General features: G+C 46.8%; 1 protein-coding gene across 4 annotated transcripts in view; it reads left to right on the top strand.

The window, feature by feature from the left end:
• Positions 1 to 19648, top strand: part of BCAR3 (BCAR3 adaptor protein, NSP family member) — a 201298-nt gene that overhangs the window by 143658 nt on the left and 37992 nt on the right. For 2 of the 4 annotated variants that reach the window (XM_068540341.1, XM_068540340.1), the window contains exon 1: positions 6059 to 6381. The exons of the other annotated variants lie outside the window; for them this stretch is intronic. In XM_068540341.1, coding sequence (XP_068396442.1) covers positions 6298 to 6381 — 84 coding nt within the window. In that variant the 5' untranslated portion in view covers positions 6059 to 6297. Of the gene's footprint in view, positions 1 to 6058; positions 6382 to 19648 lie in introns of those variants that run through there. 4 annotated transcript variants of the gene reach the window in all.

Below are 19648 nucleotides of genomic sequence, written 5' to 3'. Positions count from 1 at the left end.
TCCCTTCCTTTGGAGGGGAAGGGGGGAAGGGAGGCTCACATTTGCTGAGTGCCTAGACTCTGTTGCCAGGCTCTTTATGTGTTATCTCTGTTGATCCTCACAAAAACCCAGTAAGTTGGAGGAGGAAACTGGGGCTCAGAGAGGTTAAGAAATTTCTCAAGGTCACCCAGCTTGCTAGTGGTACAATGAAGACTTGAACCCACCCTGGCCCTCCCTCTACCCTGCCACCTCCCAGCAGCACTTGAAACGTGCAGATATGTGTCTCACAGCTCCGTTTTGGCAGATGTCACTTTGCAGAAGTGCTTGTGAGAGGGGTGAGCCCATGGCAGCCGAGATGGGAGCCCATGCGGTTGATCTGGTTGGTGAGCCTTTGCACATTCTGGCTTTGTGGACGCCCCTCAGGCCATTTCTGCGGCGCTCTGCATGGGAGGGGCCTCTGAGGGGCTTTTGCTGTCACTATTAGTTGCTGGAAGGGGAAAGAGAAAAGCGCACAGCAAAGAAAGCCTAGGCGCTATGATGACAGGAGAACAAATGAGTGCTCTGGGTGTGTCACCTGCACAGCGAGTATAGAATGGAAGGAAGCTTGGGAGGTGGGGGGCGGATCATCTTGGATGAGTAAGACTCCCACGGGTGTAAGGCTGGGCTTCAGGAGACCAGGAATCCCCTGAAATTATATGTAAAACTTTACAATATGTGCCTTTTGTTCTGAGAAGAGGGTCCGTGGTTTTCATAGACTCTCAAAGAAGGCTGAGGCCGCCAGAAAGTCTGAGTCTGCTGTTTGAGAGGCTGGAATTACGCCCTGTGCATGTTCTTTTAATTTGGCCTTAATGCTAAAAATAGAAAATTGAGCTTGCATAATATAGGATTTCTGGGGTGATATCAGGAAATAGGTGGAGGTGGTGGTGGAGGGATGTATGCGACGGGATTGTATGCGGCAGCGCGAGAAAGCAGAGTCAGGGCTGGATGCTCACCTAATTTTGCTTCATGTTATCAGTTGTACAATTTTAATAGCCGATTAGAGAAACAAATTTGTGGAGGGGATGGAAGGCTCGGTAGGGAGCAATCTGTTTGTGAATACTGTCCTTGGTCTCTCTTTATGTGCTAAGCAGATCAATACCGCCTCCGGATAGAGACCATTTAGCAGCCATACTCTTTCATCCCCTTGAGGAATCTGGGGGAACTGTCAGAGTGAGAGGAGGGGCCTACAGCAAACGCTCGTAAATGCACCCTCTGTGTTCGCCAGCGACACACAACCCAGCCCTAAGAGCTCAGCCGGCACTTCCTGCCCTCCTCCCGCCGCGTGCAGTTTGCATTCCCTTTTGGAGCAGGAAATAAATTGTGTTTGCATATAGGAAAATGTGTCGAACTGCCTTTGGCGGCTTGTGAAGCTGCTGCGTCTCGCGTGAGGAGCAGGTGACCTCTTTCCTGACGGCGTCCTCCTCCCTCAGTGGTTTCCCAGCCCTTCTCCTCGAGCCCTGTGGCTTTTACGGGAGGGCAGGTGCTCAGATGCCCGACCTCCTCCCCTGCCACCTCACCTCCTGGTTACTGTGATCAGAATCACACAGACAAGCTGGTGCCAGGGAAGCAGGGCTGCTGATAAATGTGCCCCTTTCCAGCCCAGGGCTCCCCAGGCGGGAGCAGGGCCTGCGGAAGGCGGCCTCGGATCCTTAGGATTGGGCCAGTCTGGGTTAATCTTCCTGCTTCTAGGGCACCAGGAGGAACGTTTTACTCCCTAACTCCTTAAAGCTGTCTTTGTTCACCGAGAGCCAGATCACTGGGGTTTAGTGGAGGCAAAAAGCCAGGAAGGATGGATCTTTGTAGGGAGGTGAGGCGTCTCAGCAGTTGCCCCAAAGGTTGAGCGGTTTTGACCGTGTAGACTGGGGGCTGATCTCTTGACTCATGTTCCGAGTGTGTCCCCTGTGGGCAGAGACCAGCTGGGCCTTGTGGCCTTGGATCAGTGCCCTCTGATCAAAGCCTGCCGCCCACCTCGGGCAGTGTCACTGTCTGCAGGGCTGCTTGACAGTGACCGAGAGCACCTTGGTGTTGTTTAAGGCTTGATGCCTTGATTCTGGGCTGGCCCTGGGAAGGGGAGCGGAGGTGTGGGCAGCCTTATTTTCTCCGTTGCCCTGAAACAGGGAAAAGCAGGTACCTGGTAGGCACATCTTCCTCCTCAGAGACCTCGTCCCCACCCCATGCCATGTTGGAGAGAGGGTCTACCTCACGGGGAGGCTGAGCTTCTTTTTTTTTTTTTTATCATCTTTATTGGAGTATAATTGCTTTACAATGGTGTGTTAGTTTCTGCTTTATAACAAAGTGAATCAGTTATACATATACATATGTTCCCATATCTCTTCCCTCTTGCATCTCCCTCCCTCCCACCCTCCCTATCCCACCCCTCTAGGTGGTCACAAAGCACTGAGCTGATCTCCCTGTGCTATGCGGTTGCTTCCCACTAGCTATCTGTTTTACATTTGGTAGTGTATATATGTCCATGCCACTCTCTCACTTTGTCACAGCTTACCCTTCCCCCTCCCCATATCCTCAAGTCCATTCTCTAGTAGGTCTGCATCTCTATTCCCGTCTTACCACTAGGTTCTTCATGACCCTTTTTTTTTTTTTTCCTTAGATTCCATATATATTCCTTAGATTCCATATATATGAGGCTGATCTTCTAGTGCGGACTGTGGCACTTTGGGAAAGAGACTCGGTACGCCTCTCAGCCCCTCCCAGCCCAAGGGCTGCTGCTGACAAGAAGCACTTGTCTGTGGAATATGACTGGCAGGCACCCCCTGTTTCCATGGTTACTAAATAGGGCAGGTTAGTATTAAGGCTGCCCAAGGAAAAAATGGCATTGATGGCAATGCTTGTGCAGGGGCCTTCCTCTGGTCTGCTTTAACCTTATTCCCAGACAGGGTGGGCAACATTTGACGGGAGGTCATGAGGATTTCCTTCAAGGGTTCACCTGGCTGCGCAGCCTTGGCTTTTCTCACAGGTGTATTTCTTGGTTCAGAGGAGTGAGCCTCCCAGGAGGCCAGAGGGGGCGCTGGAGAGCACAGCGCTTTCCCAGATCTCTGTGCTGCTTGCTCCGGGCCACCCCGCCTCCATCAGTCCCTGGGGTTGCATTAGAGATGCTGACCCCTGTCCCCAGAAGAGCATGGTGTTTAGAAAGCCCTGAATACAAAATTTGACTGGTCCTAAATCCCATGTACCAAATCATCAGACAATGGCCACCTACCCCAGGTCACAACCCTTTTTCATGGGGCTGTGTGAGTAACCGGTTTAATTATACGACATTAAAAAATCTCATATTTGGTGATCAAATACCAGGTTCTGGCAAAAGCACAGGGTGGAGTCCCTGGTCCTTTGTTCTCTGCTGCGTGACACGCCATTCTGATCCTCTGTTTCTTTGTAACTAGAATAGAATCATCATTGTGGGGAGAATGTGGGGGAATTGATCGGTGTGGATGGGAGACATCAAAAAACATAAGTCAGTGAAGGGCACTTTACGAATTCATGCAATTATCATCTTTAGTGGCAATAACAACATGTTATTTTAGTCTCTCTCCTTGGCCATTTCAGGGGAAAATTGATTAAAACCTTTGAGTGCTGCTTTAGAAATTATTTTTGGGGTGGAACAAAAAAATAAAAAGTGCTTAGGAAACAGTTACCTAATAAGATTAGCTCACTGTTTAATCCTGACAGAACCAATTCTTCGTGCATTATGGAAACATGTTTTAGAGTAAACAGGGAAAGCCTCAGGTGACAAGAGCTGTGATTCTGCAGTGACCTGAGTGTCTTTTGTTTTGCTTTTACCCTGGCGCTGGAGCACTTGACTACGTAATTCTATGTAATTTACATGTCTGAGTTTTTTTAAGTATATTTTCTTTCAAGAATGCACTTCATTCAATCTTTCTGTGGGTAGGGTATCAGAATTCAGAGGCTCTGGCTGACTAATCTCACTGAATTTCTGTACAGGATTTAAGGAGCTGCTTCCCTCCCTTTTTCTGAGCCGGGGATGCTAGCCTCTTGGGGAGTTTCTTCTTATTTATATATTTATTTATTTATTGGCTGCGTTGGGTCTTCACTGCTGCGTGGGGGCTTTTCTCTCCAGTTGCGGCGATTGGGGGCTACTCTTTGTTGCCATGCGCCGGCTTCTCACTGCGGTGGCTTCTCTTGTTGCGGATCACAGGCTCTAGGCGCGCGGGCTCAGTAGTTGTGGCTCGCAGGCTCTACAGCACAGACTCAGTAGTTGTGGTGCACGGGCTTAGTTGCTCCACGGCACGTGGGATCTTCCCGGACCAGCGATAGAACCCACGTCCCCTGCATTGGCAGGCGGATTCTTAACCACTGCGCCACCGGGGAAGTCCTGGGAGTTTCTTATTCTGACAGAGCTTGTCACTTCCTCTCAAAGGGGAACAGCAGGTGCAAACTGGGCCCCTTACCTGGTGGCTATTGGCCTGATTGATGAGTCATCCCCACAAAACTGCTGGGGCCATGGGCCCTGGCTGCTCACGTGGACTTACTCTTTGAACCCCATCTAATGGAAATGAGGGCAAACAGAGACAATGCTTCCTCATGGGTCCAGTTCATGGACCTTGGGGAACAGTATTGACCCACCAACTGGACCATCTCCAAGGGCCCCTCCAGCTCAAAAACCCCATGGATTCTACCACCCTTGGTGCTTGCTTCCAAGGTCCCAGGTAGACTTCCCAGGACCCAGGGCTGCACATCTGGGCCCCAGAATCATGGGGGGTGGGGAGCCAGTTGAGGAAGCAGAAAGGAAGTCAGCCCCCCTGGTTGTTCCTGTGATGACAGGCCCTTTGTAGCTCCATCCCCACGTTAGAGGTGTTTATTAGGCTGAGCCTCTGCCCCTTGAGGTGAGTGTGAGATCTGTCGCTCTCCAGAGCCCTCATTTAAGCACAGAAGCCACACACCAGGCATTGAACAAACAGTTCTCTATTTTTACAGGCTGACTTGACCTAGTCCAAAGGCCAAGGCCTCCTGAGGATTTGACACTAATCCTGTTGGATATTTCTCATACCTCCCTCATGCCTCATCTGGTGTTGTTCCTTTCTGGACTGAATAGGTTCTGTTTCTTCCTCATTACAAGTTTCTGCCTGTGTGAAGTTTTAGAAAGCTTCAGGACACATTCCATTTTTGAGTGGCCGAAGCCACAGAAAGTTAATATTTGGAACGGTAGGAGAGGAAGCGCTACAGGCAGAAACCTGGGTTTGATTAAAAATTTAAAAAAAAAAAAAAAAAAACAGAATTGTTGAGAATCCACCCTGACTGGAATGAAAGGAGAAAAGCAATTCCTTTCTCCTAAGGTGTCGGGAGGCTCTTGATAGGGGTAAAGGCCTCTTAGCGCCAGAGAATCGCTTGGCGGTGTTGGACATGAGGTTCGTGCGTTGGATCTGGGTTAGGCAGGATGGGCAATTACAGTGAAGTATTTAAAGTGAAGGAGGAGAGTGGGACCAACAGTTGGGTCAAAAGAGGGTACGTAGCCTGTCCCCCATCCTCCCAACAGGCTGCACAGCCAGCTGGGGAGGACACAGGCTGCTCAGGGTGTTAGCTGACAGACTTGCTAATTAAACACCTAAAGGCAACAGTGCTTTGCCAATAGTGATGGCTATGCCAACGTTATCAGCTGCAAACTGGCTGCCGGGAGCATCCTAATTAAAAATAAACAGTTCTGGGGGTGGCTGAGAGAGTGGGATGGGGATTCTGCCCAGGTTTCTCGGGACTTCTAGGATTGCTCCTAGGGGAAAGTCACACCCAGTTCGCCTTTGGGTCCTTTTCTCAAAGGAGCCTCTGTCTCATCACAAGGTGGTGTGATGTGTGCTTCATGAACTCCTAGGTGCTGGGGTGACAAGCAAACAAACAAAGCCTCTAGGAGCAGATTGCCTGGTGACTTCAGCCCTGGGGAGGAAAGGTTGCCTGGGGGGATAATGATTTCTGCTGGGTCTCTGAATTGAGGGGACAGCTAAAGCCCAAAGCCTCTTCTAAAAGAGGTTAGAATTTCATCAGAAAGTGAGTCTGGTCACATGAGGATTTCTGGCACCGTGTGCATGGCAGGCTGGACACCCGCCTGCCAGAATTGAGCGAGTGGATCGTATTGGCTTCAGCGGAGAGGGAAAGTCCCAGCCTGGCGGGGGAGAAGGAGCCGCTCAGTCCCCTGCGGCCGCCCGCGGGCTGGAGCAGCACAGCTGCTGCAGCGGGGCTGCAGCTCTCGCGCCTCAAGCCCCCTCTCCTTTAACCCTAAACAAAGTGTGTGGTCCAGGGACTGAAGACTGAAAGATGCCTAAGGAATGCAATGCTTTCCACGCCCTCTCGGCCGCTCTGTGCTGCTTCTATCACCGCAAGTCTTTCCTTGGAGTAAAGGTAGGTGTGAGATAAGGTACATCTAAAATTCTTTGGGGGGGCCTTGAAAGCACTAGAAAAGTTTGCAGCCCGCTGGCTGTAAAAACAGAGGCGCTGACTTTGACGTATGGATCTTCATAAGCCCCTAGTGGTGTGTCTCCTCTGGAAGCAGAATCGGGCCACACAGAAGGGAGCTCCTTGTCTGTGCTTTAGGATGTAGCTCTGTTTTTCAAGAGACTTTCAGTTTCCTTGGGCTGAAATTTTATACCAAGGTAGCTCAATACTATTTTTCTTTTCTCTCTCTCTCTCTCTCTCTCTCTCTCCCCTTGTTTGTAATGAAGGCTGAGCCCCTCTCTCCACTTACCCTGCTGCTGCATTATGTCAGTAACGTATATAAGTACAAAAACCACCAAATATCTCCTTTCAAATTGCAGTCACGTTCCAAAACATTTCCGTATTCAGAACTGTCTTTCTTTTTTTTTAATGTAAAGAATGCTCCCATTCTTAACCTTTGTTACAAGGCATCAGTACCAAAGGTAATATGTCAATACACTATTTATTTTGATGAAAATATTCAAAGAACCTCATTTGACTAATTCAAGATGAAACCTCTGTTCTGTTGCCCACCTGTGACAACAACTAAGAATTCCGTTTAGTATAGGCTGTCACTGATCTGGGGGCTTGTCTGCTTTGGAAAAATCCTGTCGGCCCCAGCATGACTAAGGACCTCATTTATTCATGGGAAATAAGAATCAGAAAGATCTCAAGGAATTCTTCCCACCCTGACAGCAGAGCTCCCTCTCCTAAGGGACTGACTTATTCGGTGCCATTGAAAAAGCTACAACAGGAAAATTTCATAGGAAATCCTGTTACAGGGAGAAAGAGCCCTTTGTAGAAAAATAGACAGTGAATGTGAAGAGGAGAGGCTTCTTCTAATTTTACTGCCCTTTCGGAGTGTTCAGAATAGCTTTCTAACCATTCAGCCAAGTTCATTTTTGTCTCTTTGTCAAGGAATTTGGAGGAGAGTGAGTAATCATAGGTTAAAAGTGTTTCCTCCCTGATTTAAGAGCCCCTTTCTATCCTGGAGCCCAGTGGGGTGACGTGAGGACCATGTGGTTTCTGGCCTAAATATGGATCGTTCTAGAGTGGGGCCGATGAAGTCATGCCATTAACAGTATTTTAAAGCTGTGGGAGATAGACGGGGAGGTCCCGAAGGGAATCACACACTGCAGGGACTGACAGTAGATTTACACTCTAATAGAAGTCCTCCCATAAGCCAACTTCTGCTAATTCAGAAAAGTGCAACTCACCATTTGGTATCTGAGGAAACAGCCCATAAATATCTGGGTCTGAGTGATGAGATTCTGTTTGGAGACCACTGCGCCTCTGCAGTTATTTTCTCCAGGGCCTGCACGGAAAGGCCACAGTAATACATGGGGTTGGTCTGAACTAACCGTCCTTCGGCCTCCCTACCACGGCCACTCTTGGTGGTTGACTGTAGGTGGAAACAACCTCCTTCCCACCTGGGCTTCTATCCCACCCTAGTATGTTTCATCTTCACAGCACAGAGAGAGGACCTGCCCTGCTCACTCACCAGAACCTGAAGCCTTCCGACCCAGCTCAGGCTTTCCCTCCGACTCTTGGGATGTGTTTCCCTGTCTTGTTTTGCTTAGTTACCTGGGAAAGAAAACGTACCTGTGCTCAAATCCCTCCTCCTGCCAGTGTTGCCCCAGTGATAAAGCTGCATCACTTTATTGACTCCCACTTTAATTAGGGGTTTCAGGTCTTGCTGCTCATAATTAGTTTCCGTTGCAATTAGAGTTTCAAAATTAAATTGGAATTGATTGCCTGATAGCAAAGCGGAAATAAAGCTCCAATTCTTGACCATGGAAGCTACTTCCCTTGGCATGAATTTCTCATACCAAAAATAACACTGTGGTAGCCATGGTAACTTTCCATTTGGTCTAATCCATATCATCTCTGGAGAAAGTACAATGTTATTAATAGTGTTTGTTGTATGGGAAGAAAACTAAAAATATAAAAGCTCCTTCATTACATAGGGGACCAATCACACAGGCGCTTTCAGGGAATAAGATCTCATTTGCAGAGATTCTGCAGAAGTTAGTATGTGTTTAAGGGCCTTGTGTGGACTTGAATACAAAGGCCCTGGAAAAGAATTAATTGGGAGGCCAAGAATGGAGAGGAGGTCAAGGATCTGCAGTCATTGCTGGTCCTCCCAAGTTGAGGCCATGTCAAGGGTCATGACTTTAACATCCCAGAAGGGTTCACACAAGGCACTCATTTCACAAAAGACCTCTGGATCTCGAGTAAGAAAAGGAAAGGACATTTTGCTTACACCCAGTGGAAAAGAGTCTGTCATGAAGATATTCCAGATCCACGACATTAGTGGAGCACATTCAAGTTTGAAAATCCCTGAATGGCGAATATCGTAGCCTTTCCGTGTGTAAGAACTTTGTTAGGTGGCGGCGGGGGGAGGGGGTGATTTAATGACAGCTGAGGCAGGTTCCTGCCTTTGAAGGACTTCCCATAAGACCATTAGTCCATAGTGTCATTTCGTTACATTTGCAAAAGGCTTTCCAATGTCTGAGTTCCTTCACAAGTTGTCTCCCTGGGGTCTCAAGACAAGCTGAATCAGGCAGGACAGTAGTTTACCCCTTTCCACAGAGGAGAAGCTGAGGCTCAGAGAAGCTCCCTGCTCCAGAATCATTTCGTGGGGAGCCAGGAGTAGAAATCAGATTTTGTGGCCTCAAGCCAAGTGTCCTTTCTCTGATACCATCATAAGACCAGTGAACATTGACAAGATGATTTTGTCCCTACTAATACTTCAGTTAACAATTCAGTTGGGAAAGCATAGTGCGAACCTCAGCTTTCAGGAAAGACTTCAGGGAGGACGCAGAACTGGTTTTCATAGACTAGGTCGCCTTCCTGCAGCAGTGGCAGGGCCACCTTCCGGTTCCCAGAGAACTGCAGAAGGAATTTAGGAGAAGCACAATAGATCCCATTTCTGGAACTGGCCATGGGGACAAACGCCCACTTCTCTGGCCCCTCGAGTCCCTGATTCTCCTTGTGTGTGGGCAGGGGAACCGGAGCTGAAACTTGCTGCCTTATCAGTGTCTACTCCTGATGAAGGTGGGTGTGATTGTGTCAGGAAACTTCAGGGGAACCAAAGAGACTGGAGTTACCTTGCAAGTGCAGAATAGCCACCTTTCTGAAAGAACACCAACAAGGAGGCTGGAGTAGGGAGTTGGTGGATAAATGAATCAGTAAGTCTTGGCTAACCAGTCACTAAGTCCAGCGGCACTGGTCTTGTCAACGAGAAGTCGTTGTTAGAAGGCAGTGGATTTTAAGCATATACGTTCTCGCACAGAGGTGTGACTGTCTTTGCAGCCACAAAGTGCCCTATAGTGGGAAGAGCTTATATCGTGCGGTTGCTATTGTTGTGTTTTGTTTTGCTTTCAATCATTTCCCTTGCCCCTGGAAAAAGTATTTGGAGCCTCTCTGAATGCACATTATAGCCTGAGGTGTCTCATCTGCCCATCCCTGGAGGGTTGGGTCCTCAAAACTTGTTTTCATTGGGAACTACCTTTCTGTGTTGGAGTGTCATGTAATAGAGTGAAAGTCCTGCTCATTTTCCCTGTGGCCCATCCCTTGGTCTGTCTGCTGTTGTGACAGCTTGGTTACTGGTGATACACCCTGGTGTTGACAGTGGCTTAAGTTGCCTTTGTCATGGGGCTGATGCATCGCCAGCACAAGCTGCGCAAGGTGGAAAAAGCCACCGGGGAAATGTCTTTCAAAGTGACTCAGCCCCTCCTTGTGGCAGTTAGTAGTTGCTCACTTATTTCTCCTGCTCTCCAAAAAAAAAAATAGGCCTAGCACAGCTTTTTAAAAGAAACCTAAATGCATTCCATTGGCATCTGGGGGCCACGGGGATCTGGTTTCAGCATCAGGGGAAGGACGTGCCTGACAGGGTCTGGATCCCAGTGCCCCCTTCACCACAGACCCCAGAGCTTGGATCCTGGCCAAGACCTTGTTTTTGTTGGAGAGACGTGGGTGGGAAGCAGAAACGAGACTGGGATCCTGGGAAAATTCTGTTAGCGGGTCAGCACCTCCAGGACCGCAGAGAGATGGAGCTGTGCCAGACACTGGAAAGGATGCTGGTGAGTCGTCGGGGTGCGTGCGCCACAACGGTCGTCACGCACCCACGTGTGAGACGGCAGTGGTACGCAGAGGACCCTGACCTCTGTCGCTGGGTTTAAAGATGCCTTCAGAGACAGAGCTGAGGCCTTTTACCTGATGCACTTTTTGGACGTCCCCAGGGCAGCAGAGGAGACTCAGGCTGTCCTGGTGAGGGGAGAGGAGGAGAGGAGTGCCTGCTGGGTTGGACATCGCTGCAGCATCTCTGTCCTCATCTGGATTTTCATGCAGGTCCATAGCCACGGGAGCTACTATTGGAATCTGGCTCTGGCCACGAGAATGTCATGGCCTATTTTTCTATCTTATGAAAGGGCTATGATCAGTCTCTTAGTTTGTATGGAGAACTCTCCCCAGTGTCCACTCTAATACGTGTGTGCTTTTACAAAAGCAGGTATACAGAGAGAACCAACAAGCTAGAATCCTAGATTCTTTAATTGTAGTAAGATGGGATTTGAGGGACCAACGAGCCAGTCTCCCACTCAGAATTCATCTACTCATTCCCCGCTCCCACCCCCACCCCCATGCCCAGCATGTGTATCAAGGGCCTATGGGTGCTGGGGAGACAGAGTGAAAGATTTTGTCCTAAAGGAGCAATTCCGTATCCAGCTGGGGAGATGGGCATGCAGGCAGCTCTCTCCGAGGTACCACGGAGAGGTACCACGTGGTGGTGCAAAGGCAGGGAGAATACACAGCACAATGCGAGGTGCTGGGCAGAGGTATTAACCCAGTTCTGGGTCAGGAAACTTCCCCGGGCAGGTAACACTGGGCAACTCCTAAAGGAGCCGTAGGTAGAAGAGGCCCTGGGGAGAAAAAGGGCGTCGCACACGGGACTTCAGGCTGAAGTTGAGGAGCGGAAGGAGATGAGATCAGAGAGGCGGTCGGCTCACAGATGGTGCAGGGCAGTGGGGAGCCAGCACACAGTTTGGATGGGAGTGGGGGAGGGCTTGGGGTCGGCCTCTTGTGTGCAGGTTGAGTTTGAGGAGCGTCACCAGCGTCTCCCCTAACTCATGCCAACGTCCTTGAAGCCTCCCGTCTGCTCTGCTTGTCCTTGCTCAGCTCACTCATATTTTCCTCTCTCCACCTTCTCTTTAAGCCTGTTTTTAACACTCATAATAAGATCCTGTTTCTTACTCCACAGCAACAGTTCAGACCATCAGGCCCGATACTTTTCCATTCCCACCCCTGCCCCCACAAGCTACAGCTCTACCTGTGTCCGTATCCATGACCCTCTCTTCCTTCCTGCAGCCTCTGAGGATGAAATGTCCCTCTCCCTGACCAAGGCCAGCCCTGCCACCTGTGCCTATGACCACCCTCCTCCCCAAAGACTCCTCAGGCACCTTCAGGTTGTCCCTCTCTACCAGCACTTTCCTCTTAGCTTAGACATGCTTCATTCAGTCTTCCCCATTCTAAAAATAATCATTATATCCATGTCTTCCTTCCTGGCCCCGGCTTCCTCCATCCCCAAAGCTGGTTAACACAGTCTCTGCTTCCTCACTTCCCATTGGCCACTCAGCCCCCTTGACCTGATCAGCGACCTGTCCTCGCAGAGTCCTGTGGCTGCCATCCAATTCTGATGCTATTAGAACTCTCTGCTGCACTTGGCACTGTTGGCCATCCTTTCCTGGAAGTCTCCTCTCAACCTCTAGGACACTGAACTCTACTTGTTTCTCCTAGATCCTTCCCGACCCATCCTGCTGTGTTGTTATAGACTGAATGTTTGTGTCCCCCCAAAATTCATGTTGAAATCCTAACCTCGAGTGCGATGATGTTAGCAGGTAGGCCCTTTGGGAGGTGATTAGGTCATGAGGGTGGAGCCCTGGTGAATGGAATTAGTGCCCTTATAAAGGGGATCCCAGAGAGCTCTCTTATCCCTTCTACCATGTGAGGACATGGCAAGAACATGGCCATCTCTAAACTAGAAAGCAAGCTCTCAGTAGACACTGAATCTGCCGGTGCCTTGATCTTAGACTTCCCAGCCTCCAGAAACTGTGAGAAATAAATGTTTGTTGTTTAAGCCACCCAGTCTATCATATCTTTCTTACAGGAGCTTAAGTGGACTAAGACACCTGTCTTCAGCTTCTCTTTCTAGCCTGCCTCTTAAAAAAGCCAGTGTCTTCTAGCCCTCTTCTCCTATTCCCCCTATAACCCATCTCTTAGGTGACATTTGAGACAGCATACCCCCTCTACACTGAGGATTCTCAAGCCCTTCTCTGCAGCACCTGGATCCCATGGCCTGGTGAGTCACTCCATCCGGATGGCCCACAGGTACCTCAGGCTCTACATCTTCTTCCATAAACTTGCTCCCCGCTCATGCTTCTGTACTGGAAGTTGATGGCTCAGTCATCTTCCAGGAGCTCCCATGTCTTTTCCCCCTATTCATCTTCCATGTCTAATCAATTATAAGTCTTCATGATTTTACTCCTAAACTCTTCTCTCATCCACCCCTTCCTCCTGTCTCTCCCACCAGTACTGTACTACTTCAGGCCTCATTATCTATTACTGCTTAAAATTCTGCAGTAACTTCCTAACTGGTCACCTGGCCCTAAATCTTTGTAGGAGGTCATTTCATTACCCTTCTTTTTGACATTTCTAGAGATGGGAGGTGTACTGTACCCTAAAGGCAATACATTCCCACGTTTGAAAACTCTAAATTGCTAGAAAGTTCCTCCTAGTATTGAGTCAAAATCTGTGCCTTGCAATATCCACCTTATTCTTCAGTTAAATGGGTATAATAACCCTTCAGATACATGTCTTTCCCCTCCATATTATGACCATGTCTATTTGAGGCCAAATTAGTTGGTATGAGTAGACACCTAGGAATAAGACAGGAGGGAGTCTGGATTCGTTTCTCTAGGGAGTTGAACCAAGAATATGTGACCTGCCATCTTGGGACGAGAACATCCCAAACCTTCATATATATCAACACAGCCCTCATGTTCCCCAGGTTTTTCCTGTAAACATGTCTGGTTCTTTATATACTTTGGGAGACTTGGATTCTAGTTTTCAGGCAGTCCTTTACTGCATAAGTCTGAGCAAGTCACGAAAATTCAGGGCCTTGGTCATGTTTTCTCTTGTGAGATATAAATATTCTTGCTACTTATTTAATTCCAGAGACATCATATGATTCATGAGATCTGAGTTGTGTTGTATTAGGTATCTTGTCCCTCTAAGTCCAGCTGCTGTTTCCCTGATCCTGTCCATGACATCTAGCATGGTGTTAGTGTGTTTTTTAAAAAAACTTGTTAGATGAGTTATGTGAGTGTCAAGAGCTTTGAACTCCTCTGGGAGAAATATATACCTTTAAAGTGGCATGTGTGTGAGGTGTATATTGGAAGCAGTGAAGTCGATGCTTGGCCAAAACCCATTTTGTGATGAGTCATTTAGTTTTACTGAAAATCTACTCCGTACTTAGCTCTGATATATAATGCACTTTCTGAGACAGTTGTTAGTCATGTACTATTTTGCAAAGAGAGAATTTGGAAAGTCATTTATTCCACCCACACACTGAAAGGCTTTCTGAATCTTTGGATTTTCCTCCATGTGTTTGGCATATCTCGTTTTTCCTTCCAATTACATCTCCTAGTGTCTTTCAATCACAATGCATTTTGTTTATTCAGTAATGCCTCATGCATTTGAGGTGAATTAAGGAAAGGAGAGAATTTGGGTTTTGGGTGGTTTTTTGGTTTTTTGGTTTTTGGAAAGGATAGTATTTGAATTAAGTTGATTTTTATTTTCTGATATTCTTACTGAAGAGCAAATAAGGCATCCATTTTGGTGAACAGCTGTGTTCGAAATCACTCATAATTTGAATTAAGGTGTTGAATTAACAAGCTTGAATTACCAATGGTAAAGATCTCTGGTTTGGCTCTCTTTGTGTTCTGAACTTTGGTCAGCTGGTCTTCAAACCCTTATCCTGGGTCTGCCTTAGCCAGGGCAGTCTCTGTTTTTTCATTCGCCGTAGATGTTAACAAAACAGTACTCTTACTGAATGGAATCTCACTGCCAGACGGAGCGATTAATATTTCACTTGTGTTGTCTTATTTAGCTTGTGTGTGTGAGAGAGAGAGGTATTATCGGAAGTCACTTGAGGACACGGTTAAAGGGAGCAAAGCAGTTTAGAGGAGGTTTTCATCCGTCGAACTGGTACTTGGCTTTTATTTGAAGCCCTTCATTTCACTGACCCAATAAAGGATTAAGTGCAACCAGTGACCTTCAGCCTTCATCGTAAGTGTGGCACATCCAACTTCTCACTGGGAAGAATCAGAATACAGGGCTGCCTCATGGGGGTGATTTGGATGTCTGCTCCAGGAAATCATCACCTACATTTGATCTACAGGGGAGGGTACCTGCCATAGCTTTCAGCAGGGCAGGATGTTAACAAATGGCTTGTTGAAAATCTTATCGTATTTCAGTTTATCTATTACCAGAGAAAGGTGAGACCCCCTTGGAGTTGAGCACTGAGTGAGCCCCTGGGTAATGCTTTGTCAAAAGGGTAAGAAACATGATGGACAAACCCACTGGGGCCAGGGGAGGGGGGAGGGGAGGAGCGCTTATGGTGTAATGAGTGCATTCAGCAAGTTCTTTCACATGTGAGTAACCTTTGTGAAGGAAAAACGCTATTCTTGGTGTTGGATGTGCTACATTCTGTCACACTTCTTCCTGCGGTTTTCAGACCGAAATCAGTCTCCTTCAGTGAAAAATAATTTTCAGTCCCTTGGTGTTTCATCAAAATAAAATTGAACTTCAAAAGCAGTAGCTTCATGATCTAGCAGGATGGGAGGGTGTGGGGAAGATCTTGCCCAGAGAATGATGGTGGATGAAAGGCAACAGGAGTTTAACATCAAAGGGAGCCGTGGGTCCCAATCAGAATGATTCTAATGTAATTAGTTTGGAATGGAGGATTAAGTTACTTCTGCCTGCTTAGAGAGTACGCTGCTTTAAGGCTCCAGTCTGCACAAATTAAAATTAGTCTTTTTTCATTTACACATCTGGAAAGCAGAATTTTAATGCGAATTTCACAGAACCTTGATAAGCACGGAGTTCCACAGATATCCTCTTCATGTTTCTTATTCATGGTTTCTGAGCCTCTTTTGATAAGCATTTGATAAGGTTTGATAATGAATAAAATGAAATCTCTTGGACTTGGGCTCTCTGGGGGGTTTTATGGTATTTTCCTATCTGTGCTAGTGTCTGGCGGCTCCTGTATCATCATTTGTCTGTGAAAAGGAAAATCACACAAAGTAAAAAAATGAAACATCTTAATTTAACAGCAAATTGCAAATCAGTTTTTAATGGCACTGGAGTGAGAATCTGATGTAAAGTGTGGTAAATTACTGAGTTTTAATTATAAAATGGTAAAATGGCATCAAAACCCATCTGCAGAATCTTTGCTGAAGATGAGATTCTTTCTAGGATTTTGGAAAGAGAAATTTATATCTTCAAGGAACTTAAACGTTAGCATGAAATTACTTGAAGTATTTCAGAATGCTAAAACTTATTGAGATTTTATGAAATCTCTTTGCTACTGAGTCCTTTCTCAGAAGGAGCCAAAGGCCCTCACTGACCTCAAATAAGATAAACACTGAGAACTTCAGCAAAACAACTTGTGATTTATTACTGTACATTCCCTTCAGATGTCTTGTCTCCTCAAAGAGGCTCTGTAGCCCACGTCAGGCCATGGAGCATTTCTTACTCATGTCTGCATCTCCCCTCAGGTCTAGCCTAGGAGGCCGAGCGGCACAGCAGGCACTTGGTAAGTCCTTGAGTTTAATCAAAGGCACAGTGTTCCCGTGACTATCAAGCTCTTGATTTAAAACTGACTACCTGGGACTTCCCTCGTGGTCCAGTGGTTAAGCATCTTCCTTCCAATGCAGGGGACATGGGTTCGATCCCTGGTCGGGGAACTTAAGAACCCACATGCCGCGGGGCAACTAAGTCCGGGCACCGTAACCACTGAGCCTGCGCGCTCTGGAGCCCGCGAGCCACAGCGAAAGATCCTGCGTGCCGCAACTGAGACCGGACACGGCCAAAAATTTAATTAAAAAAAAAAAAAAACTAACTACCTGATTGTTTCTGCAGAACTTTGGCCAACAGGGTGAAGTATCGTGTAGGTTAGGAAGCTGCCTCCAAAGACTGCGTCACTGAGCTTTAATCTCAGGATTGAAAGGAGCAGGCTCAGAGGCAAGGGGCCCAAGTGAGAGCAGAGGTCCCCATTTGTCAAGAGCCCAACACCTAACAGGCAGAGAGCCTCCGGGACAGCTCAGGGCCTTTCCCTGCTAGCCCACAGAGAACCTTGTGTGAATTAGAATTAGGCACCCTTTCCTCAAGACACTCTATTGCCATCTGCCAGGCAGCTGTTGTACACAAATTTTCAATGGCTGTTTACGAAGGGCGCCTCCTTAGATATAATGTCCCTATGTTGTATACATCCCGGAGCCAATGGCCAGGCCACTGTGTGGCCACCCACTGCGCTGGGCCGGGCTGAAATGCCCAACTGCCCATGCCACCATTTGTTTTTGTCTACCAAATATGAGATATAAAATTTGAATTTGACATTTTTTCTCTTTGGACTTCTGGTTACAAAATTAATTCTTTACTTAGGTAAAGACTTTGACTTTAATCACAGGTATTAGCATGAGAAACTATATTTGTCTAGCCTAGCACCCCAGTGGGAAAAGTTGGATTAGTAAATTCAAGCCTTTCTTCACTTATCTTTGGATTGTAATAAAATATTTTTAGGCAAGCCATAAAGCCAGCGAGTGTCAGTCAAAGGTGACGCAGAACCCAGTATACAAATAGTTTCATTTCAAGGCCTTAGGATTGCCACAAATGCCATCCCCTTTCATTCTATTCTACCTCAGATTAAAACAGTTGAAGGTTTGTACTAGAAATTGTTGGGCCTGAAACTGGTGGAGAAGTGGATTTTTGTTTTTCAGCCTGTGGTCAGGGTTAAGAGTGTCAGAAGTAATTGGGATTTATTCATTCTGTGGCTTCGTGATCAATTTATGCAGGTTTTCAACGGTAAAAATACCACTTGGATCTCTGAAAGCCCTTGATATACTTTGGAATTTGGTCATAAACTGGTTCACTGCTTAAAATTCTGCACAAGGCAGTGTTTCAAAGGGTCTCAAATCTCCAAAGAATCTCATTTTTAGGCGGTTTTCTTGTAAGGCAACCCTAGATGCTAAAGAGGCTTGGTGAGGCTTCAGAATACTCCTGTAATGGTGATCAGAAGTGTGCTTTTTCCAGGGTGGAGGAGCTCCACTTCTTCATGTGTTTACAGCATTTGTTAGGGTTCGAGATGGCACAGCTGTCACATCATCGCATGTCTTGCTGGAGTTCAGTGGATCTGAGATGAGGGTCTTTCTGCACTCTGGCATTGCCCTGGCCACCTGGGGACAGTTCACAGCGGACTCAGAGGGGTTTCCCATCGGCTCATCAGAGGACATGATCTTTGCTGAGACATTAGACCAATTTTACATGCAGTCGGACTTACAATTTTGTTTGTGATCATAATTTCTGGATGAGATTTATGGAAAAACATGACCTGTGGAGTTGTTTAGTACAACCCGATGAGTGGCCTGGACTTTTGTGGACCTCTCCCTCCGTTGAGTAAAGCGGCTCAGGGCAGAAGAGAGAAGCTTTTGTTTGAGAGCCTGATAGCTTTCTGGGTGTTGTGGCCCGACACTCTGAACTAGGACAGAATAGCCCAGAAGCTTGCTCCCTCCCACCCTCCCTCCCTCTTCACTCTCTCCGCTCCCCACCCTCTCCCTTCCTCTTTTCATGCACACATTCCCATCCTCCTTTTTTTATTTCAAGCAAGTTAATTCCCAACCTTGGTCATAGAATGAATGACTAGAAAATCATCCCAACCTTAAAAATTCAACAAAAAAACATATTGATGACTAAGCCTCCAAGGCCCTGAAGGACACATCATCTCTGTACCAGGACGTCTCAGCCCTCGTGCAAAACACACAACTTTCTTACACTCTCATGCTGCCACTCTGTCCTTTGTGCTGTGGACGTGTGGCCGGCTGGAGTAACCGCGTGTGCATGTTAGTACTGAGAAGCATGCCGCCGAGGGAAAGTGCCTTCTTACAGGTGCTCAGCGTCACCCTGCACAGAAGGAACCATTTAGTGCTACTCAAGACCCCCGCAACTGTTGACTTGGAACTGAAATAAACAGAATAAACATACCTACGCCTAAGTAGAAATTGGTAGTTCCAACTTCTAGCTTTTTCACTCCATCAGAACTATTGATAAATTCTCAAAGACCAAATATCTCTGAAACCTTCTGATGGGTTGTATAATTCGTTTCTAAAAAAAACTCTTTAGTGAAGTAACTTTCTATTTTTTAGCTAAGAAGCATCTTTAGAGGGTTCAAATTCAACATTGTCCCACATGAGCACCTACCGTGTGCCAGGCACTGTGCCAGTTCCTTTTTTTTTTAATTCCAGATGCATCAGGTCAGGTAGTCCTGTGAAGTGGGCACTATTACTCCCAGGTGCAGACAGACACAAGTTAAGAGAAGTCTGGAAAGGTGGTCAGGGTCACCTGTTCTTTTTTTTTTTTTCCTTCCTGTTGTATTCAGGTATAACTGACATACAGAACTGTTAAATTTGAAGTGTACAGCATAACGATTTGACTTACATACGTCATGAAATGATCACAATAAGTTTAGTGAACATCCATCCTCTCCTGTAGATAGAAAATTAGAGAAATAGAAAAAATATATTGTTTTCCTTGTGATGAGAACTCTAGGATTTACTCTCTTAACAACTTTCATATGTAACGTGCAGTAGAGTTAAGTATATTGATCATGTTGTACGTTACATCCCTAGGACTTATTTAGCTTATAACTGGAAGTTTGTGCCTTTTGACTCCTTCATCCAATTCCCACCCACCCCCCACCTCTGGTAACCACAAATCTGATCTCTTTTTCTATGAGTTTGTTTGTTTTTGAAGTATAGTTGACCTACAACACTATGTTAATTCCTGTTATGTAACATAGTGATTTGATACTTCTATACATTCATAATGATTACCATAAGTTTGGTTACCATCTGTCACCATA

Source organism: Eschrichtius robustus, chromosome 3 (genome assembly GCF_028021215.1).
Source record: "Eschrichtius robustus isolate mEscRob2 chromosome 3, mEscRob2.pri, whole genome shotgun sequence".
Taxonomy (NCBI): Eukaryota; Metazoa; Chordata; class Mammalia; order Artiodactyla; family Eschrichtiidae; genus Eschrichtius; species Eschrichtius robustus.
This window is presented reverse-complemented; position numbering and strand designations above follow the sequence as displayed.